The sequence below is a fragment of the Lepidochelys olivacea genome, assembly GCF_965140295.1.
Source record: "Lepidochelys olivacea isolate rLepOli2 genome assembly, chromosome: 1".
Taxonomy (NCBI): domain Eukaryota; kingdom Metazoa; phylum Chordata; order Testudines; family Cheloniidae; genus Lepidochelys; species Lepidochelys olivacea.
The window spans coordinates 244,311,181-244,330,813 of record NC_140411.1 but is presented as its reverse complement, the minus strand read 5'-3'; the positions used below and the strand labels follow the sequence as shown (position 1 = coordinate 244,330,813).

Below are 19,633 nucleotides of genomic sequence, written 5' to 3'. Positions count from 1 at the left end.
CCTGCCACACACACAATGAGTACGACAGGCATCCCTGCAGGGCCAGACAGACATGCTGGGTAGCATCCAGGACATGTACTACACCAGTGGTTCTCTAGCAGGTTTCAGGGGGTCTGCCAAGCATGATCAGCATTAGACTTGCTTGGGCCCAGGGCAGAAAGCCAAAGCCCCGCTGCACAGGACTGCAGCCCAGGGCCCCAAGCCCTACCATCTGGAGCTGAAGCCTGAGCAATTTAGCTTTGTGGGGCCCCGGGCAATTGCCCTGCTTGCTACCCCCTAACACCGGCCCTAGTTTTACACGTAGAAAAACAGTTGTTGTGGCACGGGTACAGAGAACCCCTATACTATACCAGGAGTCCTTAACTCCTCGGGAACTTCCAGGAAATATGCAGATATGTCAGGCCTGTATGTGAAGAACTCCAGTCTGGTCACTGCTGGGAAATTGGCCTCTTGGGCATAGACAGCCAGGCCCCAGGCATTCCAGCAAATGGGTCCCTGGGGCACAGATGTGGACTCTGGAAACCTCTAGGAAACAAGCTTCCTAGCAGTGGACAAACACACTGAGCACTTGTGGGAAATTTGGTACAGACGGACACTCTGAAAAACTGCAAGATGTATGGTGCCAAGCGCATACGGCTGCCTCTGCCCTCCCCCAAGGAAATGCATTTCTTGGGCAAGTATAGATCGTCTAGAAATCAGGCCCGCTGTGCACACAGGTGCATACCCCAGAGGTACAGACAAGTTCAGACCACCTCTTGGAAACAAAGCTCTCAAGTGCAGATAGGCACAGAGCAATTCAAAATGCAAGTGACCATGGAGCTTTAAGGCCAATGGAGAACAACAGAGGGACATCAGTGGCTAGATGGGGTAGCTGATGTAAGTGGTTAGAGCTAGGGCTGTACTTACCTCCACCATTCTTGTAACAGAGGTAGGGGAACCTCCAGACATTACCCAGGCCAATAATCTCCCCAGCCACGGATAGCACATATTCCAGCTTGTTGTTCCAATGGCCTCGTTCCAGTGTTTGATTCTCTTCTTCCTTCTGCTTTTCCATGCCTGGATGAGCAGGTATCGTCTCTCCATTGCTAACTGCCCCCGGGACTCTGTAATCCATCCCACCTTCAAAGAATTGGTACCATTTTTCAGCATTATGTTTACAATTCATTCAACTAGTCAGAAATTTATAAGAACATACTGGGTCAAACCAGTGGTCTATTTAACCAAGTATCCTGTCTTCTGACAGTGGCCAATGCCAGATGCTTCAGAGATAATGAACGGAACAGGGTAATCATCAAGTGATCCATCTCCCTTCATCCAAGGTCAGCTTCTGGCAGTCAGAGACTTGGGGACACCCAGAGCATGGGGTTGTGTCCCTGGGCATCTTGGCTAATAGTCATTGATGGACCTATCCTCCATGAACTTATCTAGTCCTTATTTGAACCCAGTTATATTTTTGGCCTTCACAGTATCCCCTGGCAATGAGTTCCACAGGTTAACTGTGTGTTGTATGGAGACGTACTTCCTTATGTTTGTTTTAAACCTGCTGCCTATTAATTTCATCAAGTGACCCCTATTTCTTGTGTTATGTGAAGGCTTAAATAAAACTTCATTATTCACCTGCTCAGTACCATTCTTAATTTTATAAGCCTCTTATCTTATCCCCCCCGCTTAGTTATCTCGCCAAAAATGAGCAGTCCTAGTCTTTTTAATCTCTCCTCATATGGAAACTGTTCCATACCCCTAATTATTTTTGTTGCCCTTCTCTGTGCCTTTTCCTATTCTAATATGTCTTTGAGATGGGGCAAACAGAATGCATGCAGTATTCATGGTGTGAGTGTACCATAGATTTATATAGTGACATTGTGATATTTTCTGTCTTATTGTCTATCCCTTTCTTAATGGTTCCTAATATTGTTATCTTTTCTGACTGCAGTTGCACATTGAACGGCTGTTTCACAATGACTCCAAGATCTCATCATTTTGTATGTATAGTTGGAATTATGTTTTCCAATGTGCACTTACCGACATTGAATTTCATCTGCCATATTGTTGGCCAGTCACCTAGTTTTGTGACTCTTCACAGTCAGCTTTAGACCTAACTATCTTAAGCAATTTTGTGTCTGCAAACTTTGCCACCTCATCATTTACCCCTTTTTCCTGATCATTTATGAATGTGTTGAACAGCACTGGTCCCAGTACAGATCCTTGGGGGACCCTGTTATTTACCTCTCTTTCAGGATAGAGCAGCTGAGGGACACAGACAGACACATCCCACTAGTTACTCTTGTATCAATCCTTACAATTCCTGATAGGGAATGTTATGTTTTTTTCCATATACTAAATGCACCTACATACCTTCAATCTCATGGATTTATTCTGGGTTAAAGGGGTGCTACCTTCTTTATCATCATTTAAAACAGACTCATTTCAAAACACTCCATCCTTTTGAAAGCGCATCCTTTAAATAGTACACATATTACTAATATTATTAGCTATGTACATTAATCTAGCACCGAGGCCACACTGCCCCAGGAGTTGTACAAACATAGGAGACAAGCCTTAACCAATTTTTTTTAAATGTCTTGAAGATATTTTATAAGGGTTTTTCTACTCCCCTGTTGTAGTTTATAAGGGTTTTTTCAGGGAGGAAGAAACTGATTAACTCACAGGGAAGTCATGAAATTAACTATACTCAGTTACCTCACATGCACCAACCACCATCACATGCACAAAGTAAACAAACCAACAAATAGAGGAAAAAGTGTTTTCTTTTGACTGTCAGGTGAAGCGATCTTACCAGTGTTACTTGTAAGTAGAGGATAACAAGTTTTTCAGACAGAAATGGGATTTTTTCCACGCTGACCGTGTCCCTTTAGGAGAACAAGAATGCTCAGTAAACTACGGCTTCGATGGGGGCACAGAGAGTTTCCTTTGCAACAGGCTGCAGCAGCTCTGCCTCTCAAAATAACTGCCTCTCTCCGCAGAGAGCAGAGTTCTCAGTGATTTAAAGGTGCAGTTTATGGGGGGAGGAAAAGGCATAGCAGTTATGAAATTATGTATAACAAAGGAGCGGCAAGAGCTGTGAATTCCACCACAGCCAGTGCCCCAGCTCCATTCCCCTAAACCATTGCCCTACAATGTCTGCTAGGTGAGGCTAGGAACCAATAGCTGTGAGCAGCCCAAAGCCAATGCTTCTATGCTATTCCCTACAGTGACTCCTGCTAGCAGAGGCTGGGACTGCAGTAGCCTGCAGAGCTGGTGCTCATACACTATTTAATAAAGTGCTTCTGCTGGTAGGAAAGCTCACAGCTGCTTTAATCCTGTTTGCTCACTGTCCTGCAAAGGTCCCTAGAGAGTCTTTTACTAAAGACTGGGACTGAATTAAGTGCAAATTCCTACACAGCCAGTGTTTCCAGAATACTGCAGGGAAACATTGGATAGGGGGTGCAGATTGTACCATGATTTTGCTGCAGCAATTCATGGGATATTTGTGCATATTCATTCCCTACGAGGAGTACTAATGGCAGCAAAACTCAGCAGGATGCATCAGCAGAGGAGGAAGAGGATGGCTGCAGCTCCTACTTCGGTACTGTGCATAAGTAAGGATTGCTGAGAACTCTTTGAGCAATGGAAGCACATTCCTGCACACAGCATCTGCCATTGATCCCCCCTGTGCCCCACTGAGGCAGCTTGGCAAAGCCCCGTCTAGTTCTCCTGTACCGCCAGTTCTCGCAAAGAGCAGAAAAACACAATGTCAACAAATGGTGTTCCCCAAAAATAGCCAGAAGAGTGGGGGTTGTACCCCAGCATACTCCAGAAAGTGTGCTTGTGTACACACACACACACACACACACACCCCGCAGTAAGGAACACTCCCAAGCATCTGACAGCAATTCCTCAGAAGAAGAAGAAAAAAACTTTACACACTAGAAAATTATTAAACAGCCAACCACAAGGTAACTAAAGGAGTTGGGGGAAGGAAAGCAGAAGACAACAGTGAGCCATTTACCTTAAGGAAGGAGCTGTCAAGGGTCTGATTGGAGGGAAATGTGAAAGCTGTAGTGAAAGGTACTGGCTATTTAAAGTGTGGAAGAAAAATTCTGCAGTGGTGCAATTCTACACTTTGCCCAACCCACATTCCTTCCCCCACTCCCCCAGGGCTGGACAACAACCTACACATGACTGATTGCATGACCATTGCAAAAGGGGCTCTCTCCCCTGTTCATGAAAGTGTCTTACTTTTTCCTTGGGGGCAGGGGGAGGGGGGAGTGGCTGGCTCCATGTGTACCTCCACCTTGCTTTTGTCTGTCAGTCTCTCACCCTGTGTCTACTTCTATCTCAGTTTGTTTCTTCCCCTCTCTGTCTACTTCTCTTCCTCTTTCCCTCTGTTACTCATTCTGTCTCTCTCTTCCCCCAGTTCAAGGGACAATAAATGAAAAATTCACACATGCCTGTCAAGTCCATACCAGAGACAAGTTCAAGTTCCAGTCTACATCAGAAACAGGTAAGACCAGAATCTAACTCAGAGTGAATTTTCACTGCAGTCTCTATAACACAGATTTAAGCCTTCCCTTGGAATGCTAGTGAATGAGCACAACACATGGGCAAACCCCAGTGACCTCTCTGCATGGATTTACCTCTCGATGATGGGGGAAAGTGGGGGCAAATTTTTAGATCTCTATTATGGATTATTACACTGTAATTATTTCACAAACAGGATATTAAGATGGTAGGAGGAGGAGACAGGCCCCAATGGTGGGAGTACATTCCACTAATCTCTGCCCCACTCCTTTCTCAGGCCAGTGAGCTCTTACCTAGGTGTCTCTTCCAATAACAGAAGATGTGTGTCATTGGTGTTTCACAAGAGAGACAGCAAGGCATAGCTACAGAACTATTGAACTGCCACAGATCTCACTCTTAATGCGTGAGACATTAGGGAATATCCCAGTGAGAAATACAGTCTGACAATAAAGAGTGTAGTAAAGTATTTTGGACAATGATACAGTGGATTAAAAGGAGCAAAATTATAGGCTACAGACCCACCCAGGACAAAAAGAGATCAATTATCTAAAATTTCTTGGAGTTTCTTGAAACCACTGTATATTGTACTCACAAGGGACTTAGCTACCAAGACGTGTATTGGATAATAAGCGTAGATATGCAAAGATGTTCCCAAGTTACAAAGACAACAACTTTATGATCTAGAAAGTAGAGCTCCAGACAGAAGAGAAGCCAGTTGGGAGGAACAATGGAGGACAATTGGGAAGTCCATAACCAGTCAAACTATTTTACTTGAGTCAAGTCAGGTCAGAATGCACAGAATGCAGCAGAATGAAGGAAAGCAAATTTTCAGGAATTAAAGTATTGAATGAGCACAATGCAACGGGAAGAAGTATTAAAATCCACAAGTACAAAAGAAGGCTGGAGAAAAGACTAAAACATAACATAATTAAGGTGCACCACATTAGAGTTCTTCTGGAAAAAGAACAAGAAACAGTCAGTATAGTTCAGAGACTAACTCAATAGATCTGAGGATTAAAAAAATAAGCTCATAATTGGAAATAGAAGGAAAGAACAAATAAATACAGAATCAGTTGAGGCTTACAGGAAAGAGAGAAGTTCAATAACACATTTAAATGAGTTATACAAGCCAAAGAAGTTAATGGGAATGAGAAGGACTTTGAACCAATATGTTAGGGTAAAAAAGGTCTGTAGGGAAAAAAAGAGGAAAAGGATGAACTCAAAATGGCTGATACACAGAATGTTGAAAAATGTCTTCAATAAGAACGAATAAGAGAGGTTCAAACCATCAGAAATATGACCGAAATAACGTCATAAAAAGCCGGTAAAGGAATATTGGAAAATACAAACATAAAATAAGTGCGTTTGGACAGTATGCATCCCAGCTTAAGAGACTTATTTAGTTATCAAATTTACTAAGATACTGATACATTTTAAAATAAAGGAAAAGTGGGGAGATACCAGAGGACCAGGAAAAAGCAAATGTGGTACCAATCCACAAAGAAAGGAAAGAGAAGGGATCTGCAGTTTTGACATACCACCTCTCATTGTGGTATCTCCCAGGATAATCTTGGTTGAGCCAGGTTCTTATATATAGATTATAGTAGACTGACGTCCAATGGGCACATAGGTGCTGTAGTGACAATTCAGTGGGCAATGCTTTCCCATCTGAATATCTATTAAACCAGTTCTCCACCATGGTATTGTGGGACTGTGTTACTTCTGATATTACCTATCAAAGTCTGACCACATATAGACATTAAATATCCCATAGAACTCTCTATAGGAGTAAGGATGTTTGTCCTGATGTCTGAGCAAATTCCATCTCAAATATTTATTCTATTTAAATTCCTCCTGCCATTTCAAGTGGATACGGTATCCTCTGCTTCCTGTCATGCAGAATTGTTGTGTGCTTTTAAACAGCTACCCTATTTCATCTCAGAAGTAGCGCATTTCAGTGGCGAGTGAAACTGACTACCTCACAGGACTATTGTGAAGCTTAATTATTCAGGTTTCAGAGTAACAGCCGTGTTAGTCTGTATTCGCAAAAAGAAAAGGAGTACTTGTGGCACCTTAGAGACTAACCAATTTATTTGAGCATAAGCTTTCGTGAGCTACAGCTCACTTCATCGGATGCATACTGTGGAAAGTATAGAAGATCTTTTATACACACAAAGCATGAAAAAATACCTCCCCACACCCCACTCTCCTGCTGGTAATAGCTTATCTAAAGTGATCACTCTCCTTACAATGTGTATGATAATCAAGTTGGGCCATTTCCAGCACAAATCCAGGTTTTCTCACCCCCCACACACAAACCCACTCTCCTGCTGGTAATAGCTTATCTAAAGTGACCACTTTCCTTACAATGTTTACAATTATTTACAATTATTCAGTGGCTTCTATTCTAGACAGGTGTTTATACCATAGTATCTGAGCAACTTCCAGAGGTGCATTAAGTGACATAATTAATATCTGTCACACGCGGTTCATTCACTCTCATCCTCTCCCCAGGGGGAGAGTTGTGTGCACAGCAGAGAGTTTTGGTTCAACAGTGGGGTGGTTTTGGGATGGGGGGGCAAAAAGATGTTGTGGGGGGTTTTATTCTTCTCTGTAGTCACAGAAGAAGTCTGATACAGGAGTAGAGACTAGATTCCTGTCTGCCATTCACCTGCTTTAGGCCCAAGACTATTGTCCCCTCTTTATAAACTCAGGTTGATTTTATTACTCCTCATTCCATTTACCTGAAGGTGTTTACAAAGATTTTCTCTTAAATGTGTTCCATTAGCAATTGAAGTTACATTGATTGGGCGGTAACTTTCAGCATAACAAAAACAATACCTTGCACATCTATAATGAGTTTCATAGTGAGGGGAGTCAAAGTGCTTCATAAACACTAAAGGCCGGGTTTGCAGAAGAACTGGGCACCCACCACTCAAAGTGAAGTCTATAGAATAAGCATACATTAGCACAGGGCACCAAGCTTCTAACTGGCTGCAAACAAAGACAGACATTGTAACTAGTTTCAGGGAAGTCTCTAGCAGGATGTCACAGGAATCACCGTTAGGTCTGGTCTAATGTCACATTTTCATTCAATGGGTAAGAGAAAGGGAATAGTTTATTCATTTGTTTTCTAAAGGACCCATCCATCTCCAGGCATCTGAGGTGCTGTATAAAATTAAAGAATGTGTGAATCAAAGCCAGTTACTCAAATGAAACTGCAAAAGGAAAAGAAACCTCAGAGTTGGTTTCTGGGTATGGCATAGTGACATGAGTTCCCCTCACAGTCTGCTGGATGAAGTAGGTGCATCCTTTCTCCAGGAGAGTGCGATTTTCAAAAGTGCCTCAGGAACACAAGTCCCAGCTACTTTCAGCAGCTCTTATGCTCCTTTATCACTCAGATGCTTTCAAAAAGTTTAACCTGCATTGCTAGAAGAGTGGTTGACGCACAATCTGTTTGTTAGAAATTCCTGGAATAAAGAAATTGTTCGCTGTATTTTGCATTTGCTCTGTCCTAATTGCAATCTATAATATTTGGACAAGGAGGGTTGCTACTCTCCCATTCCCACCTCTCTGCAGTTCTGTCCCACTAGTTATCAACTTTTTTCATGTGTTTCAGAATTATATGTTCTTGCAGTTACTGCAGGTGACTTCCCAGATGCCACAACCAAAATTTGCCATTAAAACTATTTGGGAACTGAAAGCCAGGGTAAATGTTATCCATTTCCACTTACCTTATAACCAACAGGATACTGGTAATTTCAGATTTTCAAACTCTGCTAGGCCTTAACTGAATGTGTTTGAAGAAAGAGGTAGTAGAAATGTTGCCTGTATGTACAGAAGGTGGATAATATACTGACCGATATCCTGCCAGGTTACAGGTACTTGCTTAAAATCAGAAACGCTAAGACAAAAAAGACAGTTACCTTTTCCGTAACTGGTGTTCTTCGAGATGTGTTGCTCATGTCTATTCCACAATAGGTGTGCATGCGTACCACGTGCCGGAAGTTTTCCCCCTAGCAGTACCCCTGGGGGGGAGCACCCCCCGCGACCGCTGGAGTGGCGCCTGCCTGGCATGGTATAAGGGAGCTGCGCGCTCCCCCCACCCTCAGTTCCTTCTTGCCAGACAACTCCGATAGAGGGGAAGGAGGGTGGGGGGAGCTGCGCGCTCCCCCCACCCTCAGTTCCTTCTTGCCAGACAACTCCGATAGAGGGGAAGGAGGGTGGGATGTGGAATAGACATGAGCAACACATCTCGAAGAAACCAGTTATGGAAAAGGTAACAGTCTTTTCTTTTTGGAGTGATTGCTCATATGTATTCCACAATAGGTGATTCCAAGCTACATCTGTTGGAGGTGGGTAGGAGTTCACAAGTTCCCAGGACGGAGGACAGCCGTGCCGAATCCAGCATCATCCCTAGTTTGGGGGACGATTGCATAGCGCGAGGTGAACGTGTGAACCGAAGACCAGATGGCGGCCCTACGATGTCCTGGATGGGGATGTGGGCCATGAAGGTAGCTGATGAGGCCTGCGCCCGAGTCGAGTGTGCCCTCACAATGGGTGGCGGGGAAACACCCGCCGGCTCATAACAGGAACGGATGCACAAAGTGATACGATTGGAAAGCCATTGAGTGGAAATCGGCTGGCCCCTCGCATGCTCAGCCAAGGCGACAAACAGTTGCAAAGACTTTCTGAACGGCTTGGTCCACTTGAGATAGAAAGCCAGAGCCCGACGCCCATCTAGCATGTGGAGACGGCGCTCCTCACTGGACGCGTGAGGCTTGGGGCAGAGGACTGGTAGAAAAATGTCCTGACCCATGTGGTAGGCGGAGACCGCCTTCGGGAGGAACGCGTGGTGTGGGCGGAGCTGGACCTCGTCCTTATGAAAGACCGTGTACGGTGGCTCGGAGGTCAGGGCCCTATGCTCTGAGACTTGCCTGGCCGACATGATTGCAACCAGGAAAGCCACCTTCCACAAGAGGTGAGACCAGGAGCACGTGACCAGTGGTTCAAATGGGGGCCCCGTGAGACGAGCCAACACCAGGTTTAGGTCCCAATGTGGGAATCGGGGGTCTAGAATACGGAAAAAGACAGTCCAAACCCTTAAGGAACTGGCCAGTCATAGCATGGGAAAATACAGTGTGCCCTTGCACCAGCGGATGGAAGGCCGATATGGCTGCCAGGTGCACCTTGACTGATGAGGGCGCCAGGCCCTGGGCCCTCAGGTGGAGGAGGTAATCAAGGATAAGCTTGATCGGGGCGGCCACCGGGGAGACACCCTGGTCTGCCACCCACCTAGAGAAACACGACCACTTTGCCAAATAAGCGCGGTGAGTGAAGGGCCATCTACTTTTGAGTTTGACTCATCCTGAGTCTGGTGTGACGGACCACGTACGTGCTCACCGACATGTGACCCAAGAATTGCAGGCAAACCCTGGCCGTTGTCACTGGGAATCTTGTGACCGAGTTGATGAGACCTTTCAGGGTCTCCAATCTCTCTGGCGGGAGAGATGCCCTGGCCAACACTGAGTCCAGGAGCGCCCCAATAAACTCTATGCTTTGGACCGGGACTAACGTGGACTTGGTGTTGTTTACCAACAGGCGCAAGGCGGTGCACGTGGATAGGAGGAGTGCCATGTGATCCCTCACCTGCAACTGGGAGGTGCCCTTGACAAGCCAATTGTCCAGATAGGGAAATATCTGGACCCCCCACTGTCTGAGGTAGGCCGCTACCACCGACATGCATTTTGTGAACACCCTGGGGGCAGTGGACAGACCAAACAAGAGGACTGTGAATTGGTACTGATTCTGTCCCACCACGAAACGGAGGAAGCGCCTGTGCCAGTCGAATATGTGGATGTGGAAGTACGCGTCCTGTAGATTGAGAGCAGCGTACCTGTCCCCGGGATCCAGGGAGGGGATGATGGAGGCCAGGGAGACCATGCGGAACTTGAGTTTCACCATGTACTGGTTCAGACCTCGCAGGTCCAGGATGGGCCTGAGCCCCCCTTTGGCCTTCGGGATAAGGAAATAACGGAAGTAATACCCCTTGCCCATGAACTCCTTGGGCACCGCCTCTATCGCTCCTAGTCCTAGGAGCAGCCCCACCTCCTGCTTGAGTAGAGTTTTGTGCGAGGGGTCCCCCAAGAGGGAGGAGGGTGGGGGGTGGTTGGGCAAGGAGGAAGTAAACTGGAGGGTGTAACCCCGGGAGATGGTGTTGAGGACCCATCGGTCCAAGGTTAGCCACAACCATTCCAGGAGGAAAGCACACAACCAGTTGGAGAAGGGTAGCTTTATTGGGGGTGGATCCCTGGTGAGGACTGGCGCGGTGCCCCTGAGCATCCCGTCAAAAGCGCCTTTTCCCCGCCTGCTTGCCCTTGGAGGACCCAGGCTGGGGGGCAGGCCGAGACTGCCTCTGAGGGCATCTCTTATACTCCTGCTGCTTCTTATGGGCAGCCTCATATTTCGGGAGGGTGGCCTGGGCAGCAGTCTGCTGTGGCTTGAACTTAGGTTTTGCCGGAACTGGGACTTAGAGGCCCAGAGTCTGGAGGGTCATGCGGGAGTCTTTCATGTCATGCAGCCTTGTAACAGTTTCCCCCACAAACAGAGCTTTCCCATCAAACAGGAGATCTTGCACGGAAGACTGCACCTTGCTGGACAGCCCAGAGAGCAGGAGCCATGACGCCCGTCCCATGGACACCGCGGAGGCCATTGATCATGCGGCCGTGTCTGCAGCATCCGAGGCTGCCTGCAGGGATGCCCTAGCGGCCGCTGGCCCTTCCTCTACTAGCGCCTTGAACTCCTTCCTGTCACACTGCTGGAGGGAGTCCTCAAACTTGGCTATGGAGCAACACAGATTGAATTCGTACCAGCCCAGGAGAGCCTGATGGTTTGCCACTCGTAACTGGAAGCTCGACGATGAATAAATTTTCCTTCTGAAAGAGTCCAGTCTCCGAGAGTCTTTGTTCTTTGGGGTCGGGGCTGGCTGACCCTGCCGTTCCCTGTGGTTGACCAACTCGATCACCAGGGAGTTGGGCGCCGGGTGGGTATACAAGTATTCATGCCCTTTAATGGGTACAAAGTACTTGCGTTCCGCCTTCTTAGAGATGGGGGCCAACGAGGCCGGTGTTTCCCACAGGGCATTTGAAATCTTAGCTACCCCTTCATGGAGAAGCAAGGCCACCCTATCTGGTGCCGACGGGGACAACACGTTAAACAGGAAGTCTGAGGGCTCCTCCATCTCCTCTTCTTGGAAATGGAGGCTTGCTGCCACCCTCTTTAAGAGTTCTTGGTGGGCCCTGAAATCCTCTGGCGGGGTGGAGGGGGGCGGGGCCACAATCGCCTCCTCCAGGCAGGGCGAGGAGGCCAGTGCAGTGCTCTGGGTGTCAGCCAGCACCAGAGAGCCCACCACCTGGTCGGGCTCTGGGCATGGTGCCAAGGACATATGTCCCACAGACACCGGGGGTCTGGAGAGGGAGGCTGATAGTGCTTCTGAAGCTCCAGCCACCGAGCGAGCTCCCACTGGGGGCTGCGCTGGAGGCCACGGTGCCCACTGGTACCATTAGGCTGGCCATGATGCTCGGTGCCACCGCACCTGCTGTGGCACCAGCGGGGCCAGCTGTTCGGGTTGGCTGGCCTGGCCCATCGAAGGACGGCTACAAATGGAGACCGGGTTGGCGTAAGATCTGCTGCTGTCTCTGGACCGGGAGGAGCAGCGGTGCCAGGATCTACGATGGCCACAGAACCACAATCTCGATGTGGAGGACTGGTACCAATGGTAACAGCTGCTCCGCGAACAGCCTCAACAGGCAGACCTGCGACAGCGAGATGCTGGAGCTGCAATGTCTTGGCGGAGACTTGGAGCGGGAGTCCGAGTGGGAATGGCATTGACTACCATGCCTTGACCGACTGCAGTACCCTCTCCGAGACAAGGACCATTGGCGACGCCCACCGCGGCCCCGTCAATATTCGCTCCTTCAGGACGAGCGGTGCCAAGAGTCCCAGCTGGACAGAACCCAGCCAGACAGTCTGGTCGGTGTCGAGGGCGATCCATATGGACTCTCCCCCAAGAGGTTGCTGGGTGGTGAACAGCGGTGGGAAGGTTCCCTCGACCGAGACCGGTGCCAGGCCAGAGGCGACTGCTGAGGTCACAGCAGCAGCTTGCCTCTGGAGCGTGGGGCCGACATCGGTGGCGCTCCGGGCGCCGGCATGGACATAACGTCCTGGGCCGCCTGGAGGGCTTCAGGCGTGGATGGCATCCAGACAGGCCTGTTCCGAAGGGGCTGGGGTACTGCACTCAACGTGAGTCAGAGGCGTGGGGCCCGGTGGGGATCAAGGACTGCCCGACATGGGCCTAGCCTCTATCTCAGTGCCACTGCGAAGAGGGAGTCTTCCTGGCCCTCTTGGCATGCCCCGTGGACGGGGAGCGGTGCCGACCAGTCGATGGCACCGAAGGGTCACCGCGTACTGACGCCACAGTGCGGGGTACCAGTTCAGAGCAGCGTGCCGCAGTCAGGGTCAGTGCTGACTCCCTCAGGATGGCCCGGAGCCTAATGTCCCTTTCTCTTTTGGTCCGAGGCTTAAACGACTTGCAAATCTTGCACCTTTCATTGATATGGGTTTCTCCTAAACAGCGCAAACAGCCTGCGTGCGAGTCACTTCTTGGCATAGAAAACCTACAAGAGCCGCACGACTTAAACCCCGGGGCGTGGGGCATGCCCCGGCCCAGGCTTACTGACTGACTAAACAGCTAACTAACTACAGGTATTAACACTGAACAAACGAACAGTTCTGGGGACAAGCTACAGCAAGGCTGGAGCAGAGCAGTTCCGATGCACCTTCACTGGAGGCAAGAAGGAACTGAGAATGGGGCGAGTGCGCAGCTCCCCTTATACCACGCCAGGTAGGGGGCGCTCCCTCCCTACGGGTACCATGAGGGGGAAACTTCCGGCACCGGTGCACGTGGAGAGCATGCACACCTATTGTGGAATACACATGAGCAATCACTCAAAGAAGAATGAATTATACCTAGACAAGGACATAAAAGGCAAAAAGAAGTAGTTCTCTAAATACATTAGGAGCAAAAAAAAGACAAAGGAAAGTATAGTTCCGCTACTTAAGCGGGGAAGGAGAGCCAATAACGGACAACATCAAGACGACAGATATTTAATGCCTATTTTGCTTTAGTCTTCACTAAAAAGGGTAATTGTGACCAGATGCTTAAACACAATTACTATTAACAAGAGGGAAGAAACACAAGCCAGAAAAAGAAAAGAACAAGCTACAGAATATTTAGATAAGATAGATGTATTCAAGTCATCAGAGCCTCACAAAATTCATCCTGTGGTACTTAAGGAACAAGCTAAATCAATCTCAGAACCGTAAGCAATTATCTTCAAGAACTCATGGAGAATATGCCAGGTCCAAGAGGACTGGTGAAGAGCAAACACAATACCTATAATTTTTTAAAGGGCAACAAAGAGGACCCAGGGAATTATAGACCAATCAGCCTATCTTTAACAGGAAAGATACTGGAACAAATTATTAAATCAATTTGTAAGCACCTAGAGGATAATGGAGTGATAAGTAATGGATCTGTCAAGAACAAACCATGCCAAGCCAACCTAATTTCCTCCTTTGACAGGGTTAGTGGCCTAGTGGATGGGGGAAAAGAAGTAGACATGATGTATTTTAGTAAGACTTTTGACGGTCCTACAAAACGTTCTCATAAGCAAACTATGGGAAATGTGATCTAGATGAAGTAGCTATAAAGATGGATGTTCAACTGATTAAAAACAGTACTCAGTAGTTATCCATGGTTCACTGTCAAACTGGGAGGTCATATCTGTTGGGGTCACTGTCCTGGGTCTAATACTATTCAATATTTTCATTAAATCATTTGGATAATGGAGAAGAGAATATGCTTATAAAATTAGCAGATGACTGCAAACTGGGAGGGATTGCAAGCACTTTGGAGAACAGGATTAGAATTCAATGTGTCCTTGATGAGTTGGTCTGAAATCAACAAGATGAAATTCAATAAAGTCAAGTGCAAAGTATTCCACTTAGGAAGGAAAAATCAAATGCACAAATAGAACATGGGGAGTAACTGGCTAGGCAGTCTACCACTGAAAACGATCTGGGGGTTGTAGTGGACCACAAACTGACTATGAGTCAACAACGTGATGCAGTTGTGACAAAGACAAATCTCAATCTGGGCTATAGTAACAGTAGTGTCATATCTAAGATACCAGAAGTAATTGTCCCAACTCTAGTTGGCACTGGTGAGGTCCCAGCCAGAATATTATGTCCAATTTTGCGTGCCTGACTTTAAGAAAGATGCAGACAAATTGGAGAGCGCCCAGCGGAGAGCAACAAAAATGATAAAAAGTTTAGAAACCCTGACCTAGACAAAAAGGTTAAAAAAATTGGGCATGTTTAGTCTTTGGAAGACTGAAGAGAAACCTCATAACAGTCTTCAAATATGGTAAGGGCTGTTAAAGAGAGGACAGTCATCAACTGTTCTGTGTCTAATGAAGGTAGGACAGGAAATGGTGGGCTTAAACGGCAGCAAGGGAGATTTAGATATTAGGGAAAACTAACTACAAGGGTAGTTAAGTATGGGAACAGGCTTCTAAGGGAGTTTGTGGAATCCCCATCATTGGGAGTTTTTAAGAATGGGATGGACAAAAACACTTGTCAGAGATGGTCAAGGTGTACTTGGCCCTGCCTCAGCTCAGGGGGCTGGACTAGATGACCTCTGGAGGTCCTTTCCAATCCTAAATTTCTATGATTCTATTCAGACTTGAGACCAACTGATAGAGGAAGCAGCCATAATAAGCATATGTGAGTGATTCCTGCTTGAACCACAACTAAATTTACAGACAGGTGTCCTTATTGCTAGCCAGATTTGAGTTTACCATGGCAGAGGCTTAATTGCTCAGGAGCATACAGACGATGTAGAGACCGTTAATTCTGTGTGAGTTACTAGTGTAAAAGCTTGGATCAAGTGGAAGGAGCCACCTTCCTTGTGGGCACTTGTCTTTATAATTATGTGCACTACCAGAATTCTGAGCCAAGGAGAAACAATTTCCACACTGGAGTGCTGCAAAATCCAGGGGCCTTGCCCCACACTTTTGGTCTGGAGACCATGCTGTGTGCACAGGAGATAAACAGTGATAACCAGAGCTCACTGGCCAATATGAACACAGACCAGAACATATTGCAGGGAAATTGCCTATTCTATCCATAATAAGTACAGAACCAGACAGCCTGCTGCTGAGAATATTCCTGATGGATCAGGCGATTTCTGTGTGTTCTGAGTTAGGTGAATATATCCCTTTTGTCTCCAGTCTGAGCCCTGGTGAGAATATTCTCTGTGTGAGCAGTGTGAACTTAAAATCAAAGTTCACGTTGTAGTCAGTGTGGGCACAGAACCAGAGCCAACTGCTGAGAATAGCTGCTCTATCCCATTTGGGAACGAGACTGTCATGGGACAGGATTCACCCGTGTCGCCTCCTGCTGGTCTCTCAGGGAATTAGCTCTTCCAGCCTCCGGAGCACCCTCTGCAGGCCAGTGGCCTGCTTGCTGCTGGCCCCCGTGTCCCTCCTGGACCCCGGTGCCCCTTTTACCCAGGGTGCTGCCCCCTGGCAGTACCCCCACTGTCTCTGGGTCTCCTAGCCCTGGGGAGCCCCCACCCACTATCCCCACCTCGCCTCAGTCTTTGGCTACTGCCAGTGACCATTGAGCCCCTGCACACCGGGGCAGACTGCAGCGTATAAGCCAATCATCATAGACAAGGGGGCTTTGGACCTTCTGCCTCTGCCTACCTTTGGGCTGCCCCCTGCAACCCCAGTACCTATTCAGCCTTACACTAGGCCTGCAGCCTGGGGGGGTTTCCAGGCTGGAGCTCCTCCGCTCCCTTGGCCTTCCCCCAGCCCTGCTCCACCTCAGGTACTCCAGTACACTCCCCAGCAGCCAGGCCCGTCTCTCTCCACAACTAGAGGAGACTGTCTGCTCCTGCCCTCTTATATGGGCCAGCTGAGCCCTGATTGGGGTGTGACCACAGCTGAGCCTGCTTCCCCCAATCAGCCCAGGAATTGCTTGCTCCCAGCCACAGCCCTCTCCCAGGGCTGATTTCAAGCCCTTCAGGGCAGGAGTGGGGGGCCACCCCGCTACACAGACCAAGAATACAGCCATCTGTGTGCACATGCTTATGTGAGTGCAGCATCAAAACTGGGTTTAAGAAGAGTGTGCAAGTGTGTATTGTACATGGGACAAGCAGTTCACGACAGTGTGCATGTGTGAGAAGAGGACTTACCAAAGCTTGCACGTGGGCAGGAAGTAAACAGAGTGCACCCATCCACCCACCCACACGATTGCAATACTCTATATTCTACCTTTGCTTTGTCTATCCCCCACGAGAACACCAGCCTCCTTAGTCCTCACACCAGCACTTTCACCAGCTCCTCCCTACATCTGCCTTTGCCCTCCACCAACTAGATACCCCCTGAAGCCCTTGCTAGTCCCACTTCTACACACACTGATAACCTGAATCAAAAAGGCTCCATGGCAAGATGTGTGAGCAGTAGCCAGTGTAAGCCTCACAGTCCTCCTGCAGTCAGACACCTCACCACATGAACATGGTCAGGGCAACATTTGTAAAGTTTCCATAAAAGACAATTAACTCAGATAATTAATAGTTAACTATTGATGGTGAACCAGAGAGCATGCCTCACACCAAATGCAGGGGTTGTATGCCATGGAAGGTGGTCACTGTTTGGGGTGAGTGCTGGTAGCACTACAGTGTAAAGGTGGTCCCAGTGCTGGTTAAGAACTGGGCATATGCAAAAATCACCTGATCAATTTTTTTAAGGTAAGACATGTGACCATCTATTGCCATAGGGATACTCCTCCTTTCTCCTCATGTTCTGTTCATCTACTTTTCTAGACAACAGGATTAAACAAAGGCAAAGACTACAAATGAGAAGTGGGCTGTTTACAATAAGAACTAGAGCACAACCATCAACTGGGTGTTCACCTTCCCACTGACCCAAAACCCACCTGTGAAAGGGAACTGAACAGTTCTAGCCTCAACTAGTTTGGTTTCCACCAATTCTCCTGATTCTTCCACACAAAACCTGAGATCTATTCCGAAAAGACTGTAACAAAGATACACAGACAGAGCAGGAAATAGTGGATTTTAAAATGTTTGTTCAGACTCATTTACAGATTCTTGAAAACATCAGATGGTTTACTGAATGAACAGAAAACTGCCCCAACTACAGCTGTTTAAAAACCAGAATTCCCATCCCAACAGAAAATCCAATAGTTTGATGTTTGTTTTCTTGCTGAAACTAAATAAAAAGTCAAAATATGAAAACTTTTCATGGAAAGAAACATTCCAATGTGGAAATGTCAAAATGAAAAAAAAAATGGCATTTCAAAATTTGAATTAGAAAGCCAAAAAAGTTTCCAATATCCCCCCCCAAAAAAATTATCAAAACATTTTCCTATGAAAAAATTTTAATTTTGACAATCCCTCCCCCCCATTTAGTTGTACAAAATTGTAAGTAAAAATGAAACAAAAAACTTTGACCAATCTGGCACTGAAAAGGTAACAGGATCCTGGGGTTGCCAACGGCACACAGGTTGGAGCACAGTGATCCATGCTTGGTGCAGTATCAGCAGAGATTTCAAAGGGGAGTTACTGAGCTTGGTCTTGTCACATCCATCCCTGTCAGGTTCATCAGAGCTTCAGTGCAACCCCTGCATACATCAACTTCCAGCTGCTTCTTGTCAGGAACATTTTGTCTCTACTATTTTGATCTGACATTTGATTCCAGCCCAAGGCACAGAGAATAAAGGGGAGGGAGGAAGGGAATAAAAGGGGAGCCAAGCTCTACATCTCCTCTAATGTACAGTCTGTCTGGTCTGCACGTGCCTCTTGTGCATGGGAATACTGCAATAGGTACAGAAAAACAACTCCCCTCACATACAAAGTGTGTGCTGCCAATGGTGGACACTCCGGACTGATTCAATATTTGATGGGACAAAGCACACAAGTGTTGCCAAAGCAGGAGAGAAACACAGATTCCTAAGGGATCATCAGAGGTAGGATGGATCTGTCCAGGACCAGGTGGCACACTATGTCTTGGATTGGATGCCACATCCATTTGTAATTCCAATCCATTTCTGAGTCAGGGATAACTTGCTACATAGTGTTGTGTCATCTCTCTTTTCTCCTAGGGTTAGGCAGCATTTCCTCAACACTTTCAGGTGAAAAGTCTTTTATGGTGCCTGATAATTTCAGGAAGTCTCTCTCTTCCACCTGCTTGTATATCATTCAGAAACAGAAAGTACAGGGCCTGAGAGAGAGGAGCCTCAGCAAGGATTAGGATGGTGTCATAAGGAAGACAAAATAATCCACTCCAATTTACAGGGGAGATGGCAGTGAAATTCTGGGACGAGCGTGTGCAATGGACAGAACTGTCATCAGAAAACAGTGTGCAGCAAAGCACGTGTGGTTGGAGAGATACCAACATTTCAATTACACATTAAAATACTTGCCTTCAGTCAGATGGTGCAGCGATGCCACTAAACATTACTGTGGAGGAGACTCAGTCTTTGAATTTCTGGCAAGCGGAGGCTGGAGCTCTGAGCCAAATGACAGTGTCAGTCTCTAGAGACTGCTGGAGGTGCAGCTTGACTCAGTCTGCCATGGATGGGAGGTGCAATTTGCACAACAGCTGTGGAAGGTACTCCTGCTTGCTTTCCTCAGCCACACAGCAAACCGCAGTCATGCGCCTATTATTGTATTCAGGCACAAGGAAGTAAAGGATGGAGGAGTAAAAAACAAAAAAACAAGCACTGAACAAACAAATCCTTTGAGTACTGGCATTCACCCCAACTGGAATCAAGGGAGACAGGAGAGACTTTGATTCTGTTAAAAGAACAGGAGGACTTGTGGCACCTTAGAGACTAACAAATTTATTAGAGCATAAGCTTTCATGGGCCACAGGCCACTTCATCGGCTGCATAGAATGGAACATATAGTAAGAAGATATAACATTGTCTTTGATGAAGCGCAGAAGAGCAAACGACACCTCTACAT

The 19,633-nt window shown here is 47.2% G+C and overlaps 1 protein-coding gene across 3 annotated transcripts in view; it reads right to left on the bottom strand.

The window, feature by feature from the left end:
* LOC311523151 (sodium- and chloride-dependent GABA transporter 2) overlaps window positions 1-4,076 on the bottom strand; it is a 57,950-nt gene extending 53,874 nt beyond the window's left edge. For 2 of the 3 annotated variants that reach the window (XM_084632887.1, XM_084632889.1), the window contains exons 1-2: window positions 4,010-4,076; window positions 907-1,119 (exon numbers count right to left, since the gene is read on the bottom strand). In XM_084632887.1, the coding sequence (XP_084489013.1) occupies window positions 907-1,114 (208 nt within the window). In that variant the 5' untranslated portion in view covers window positions 1,115-1,119; window positions 4,010-4,076. Of the gene's footprint in view, window positions 1-906; window positions 1,120-2,797; window positions 2,879-4,009 lie in introns of those variants that run through there. The other variant, XM_084632888.1, reaches the window with a different exon arrangement.
* Between the last annotated feature and the right edge of the window lie 15,557 nt (window positions 4,077-19,633).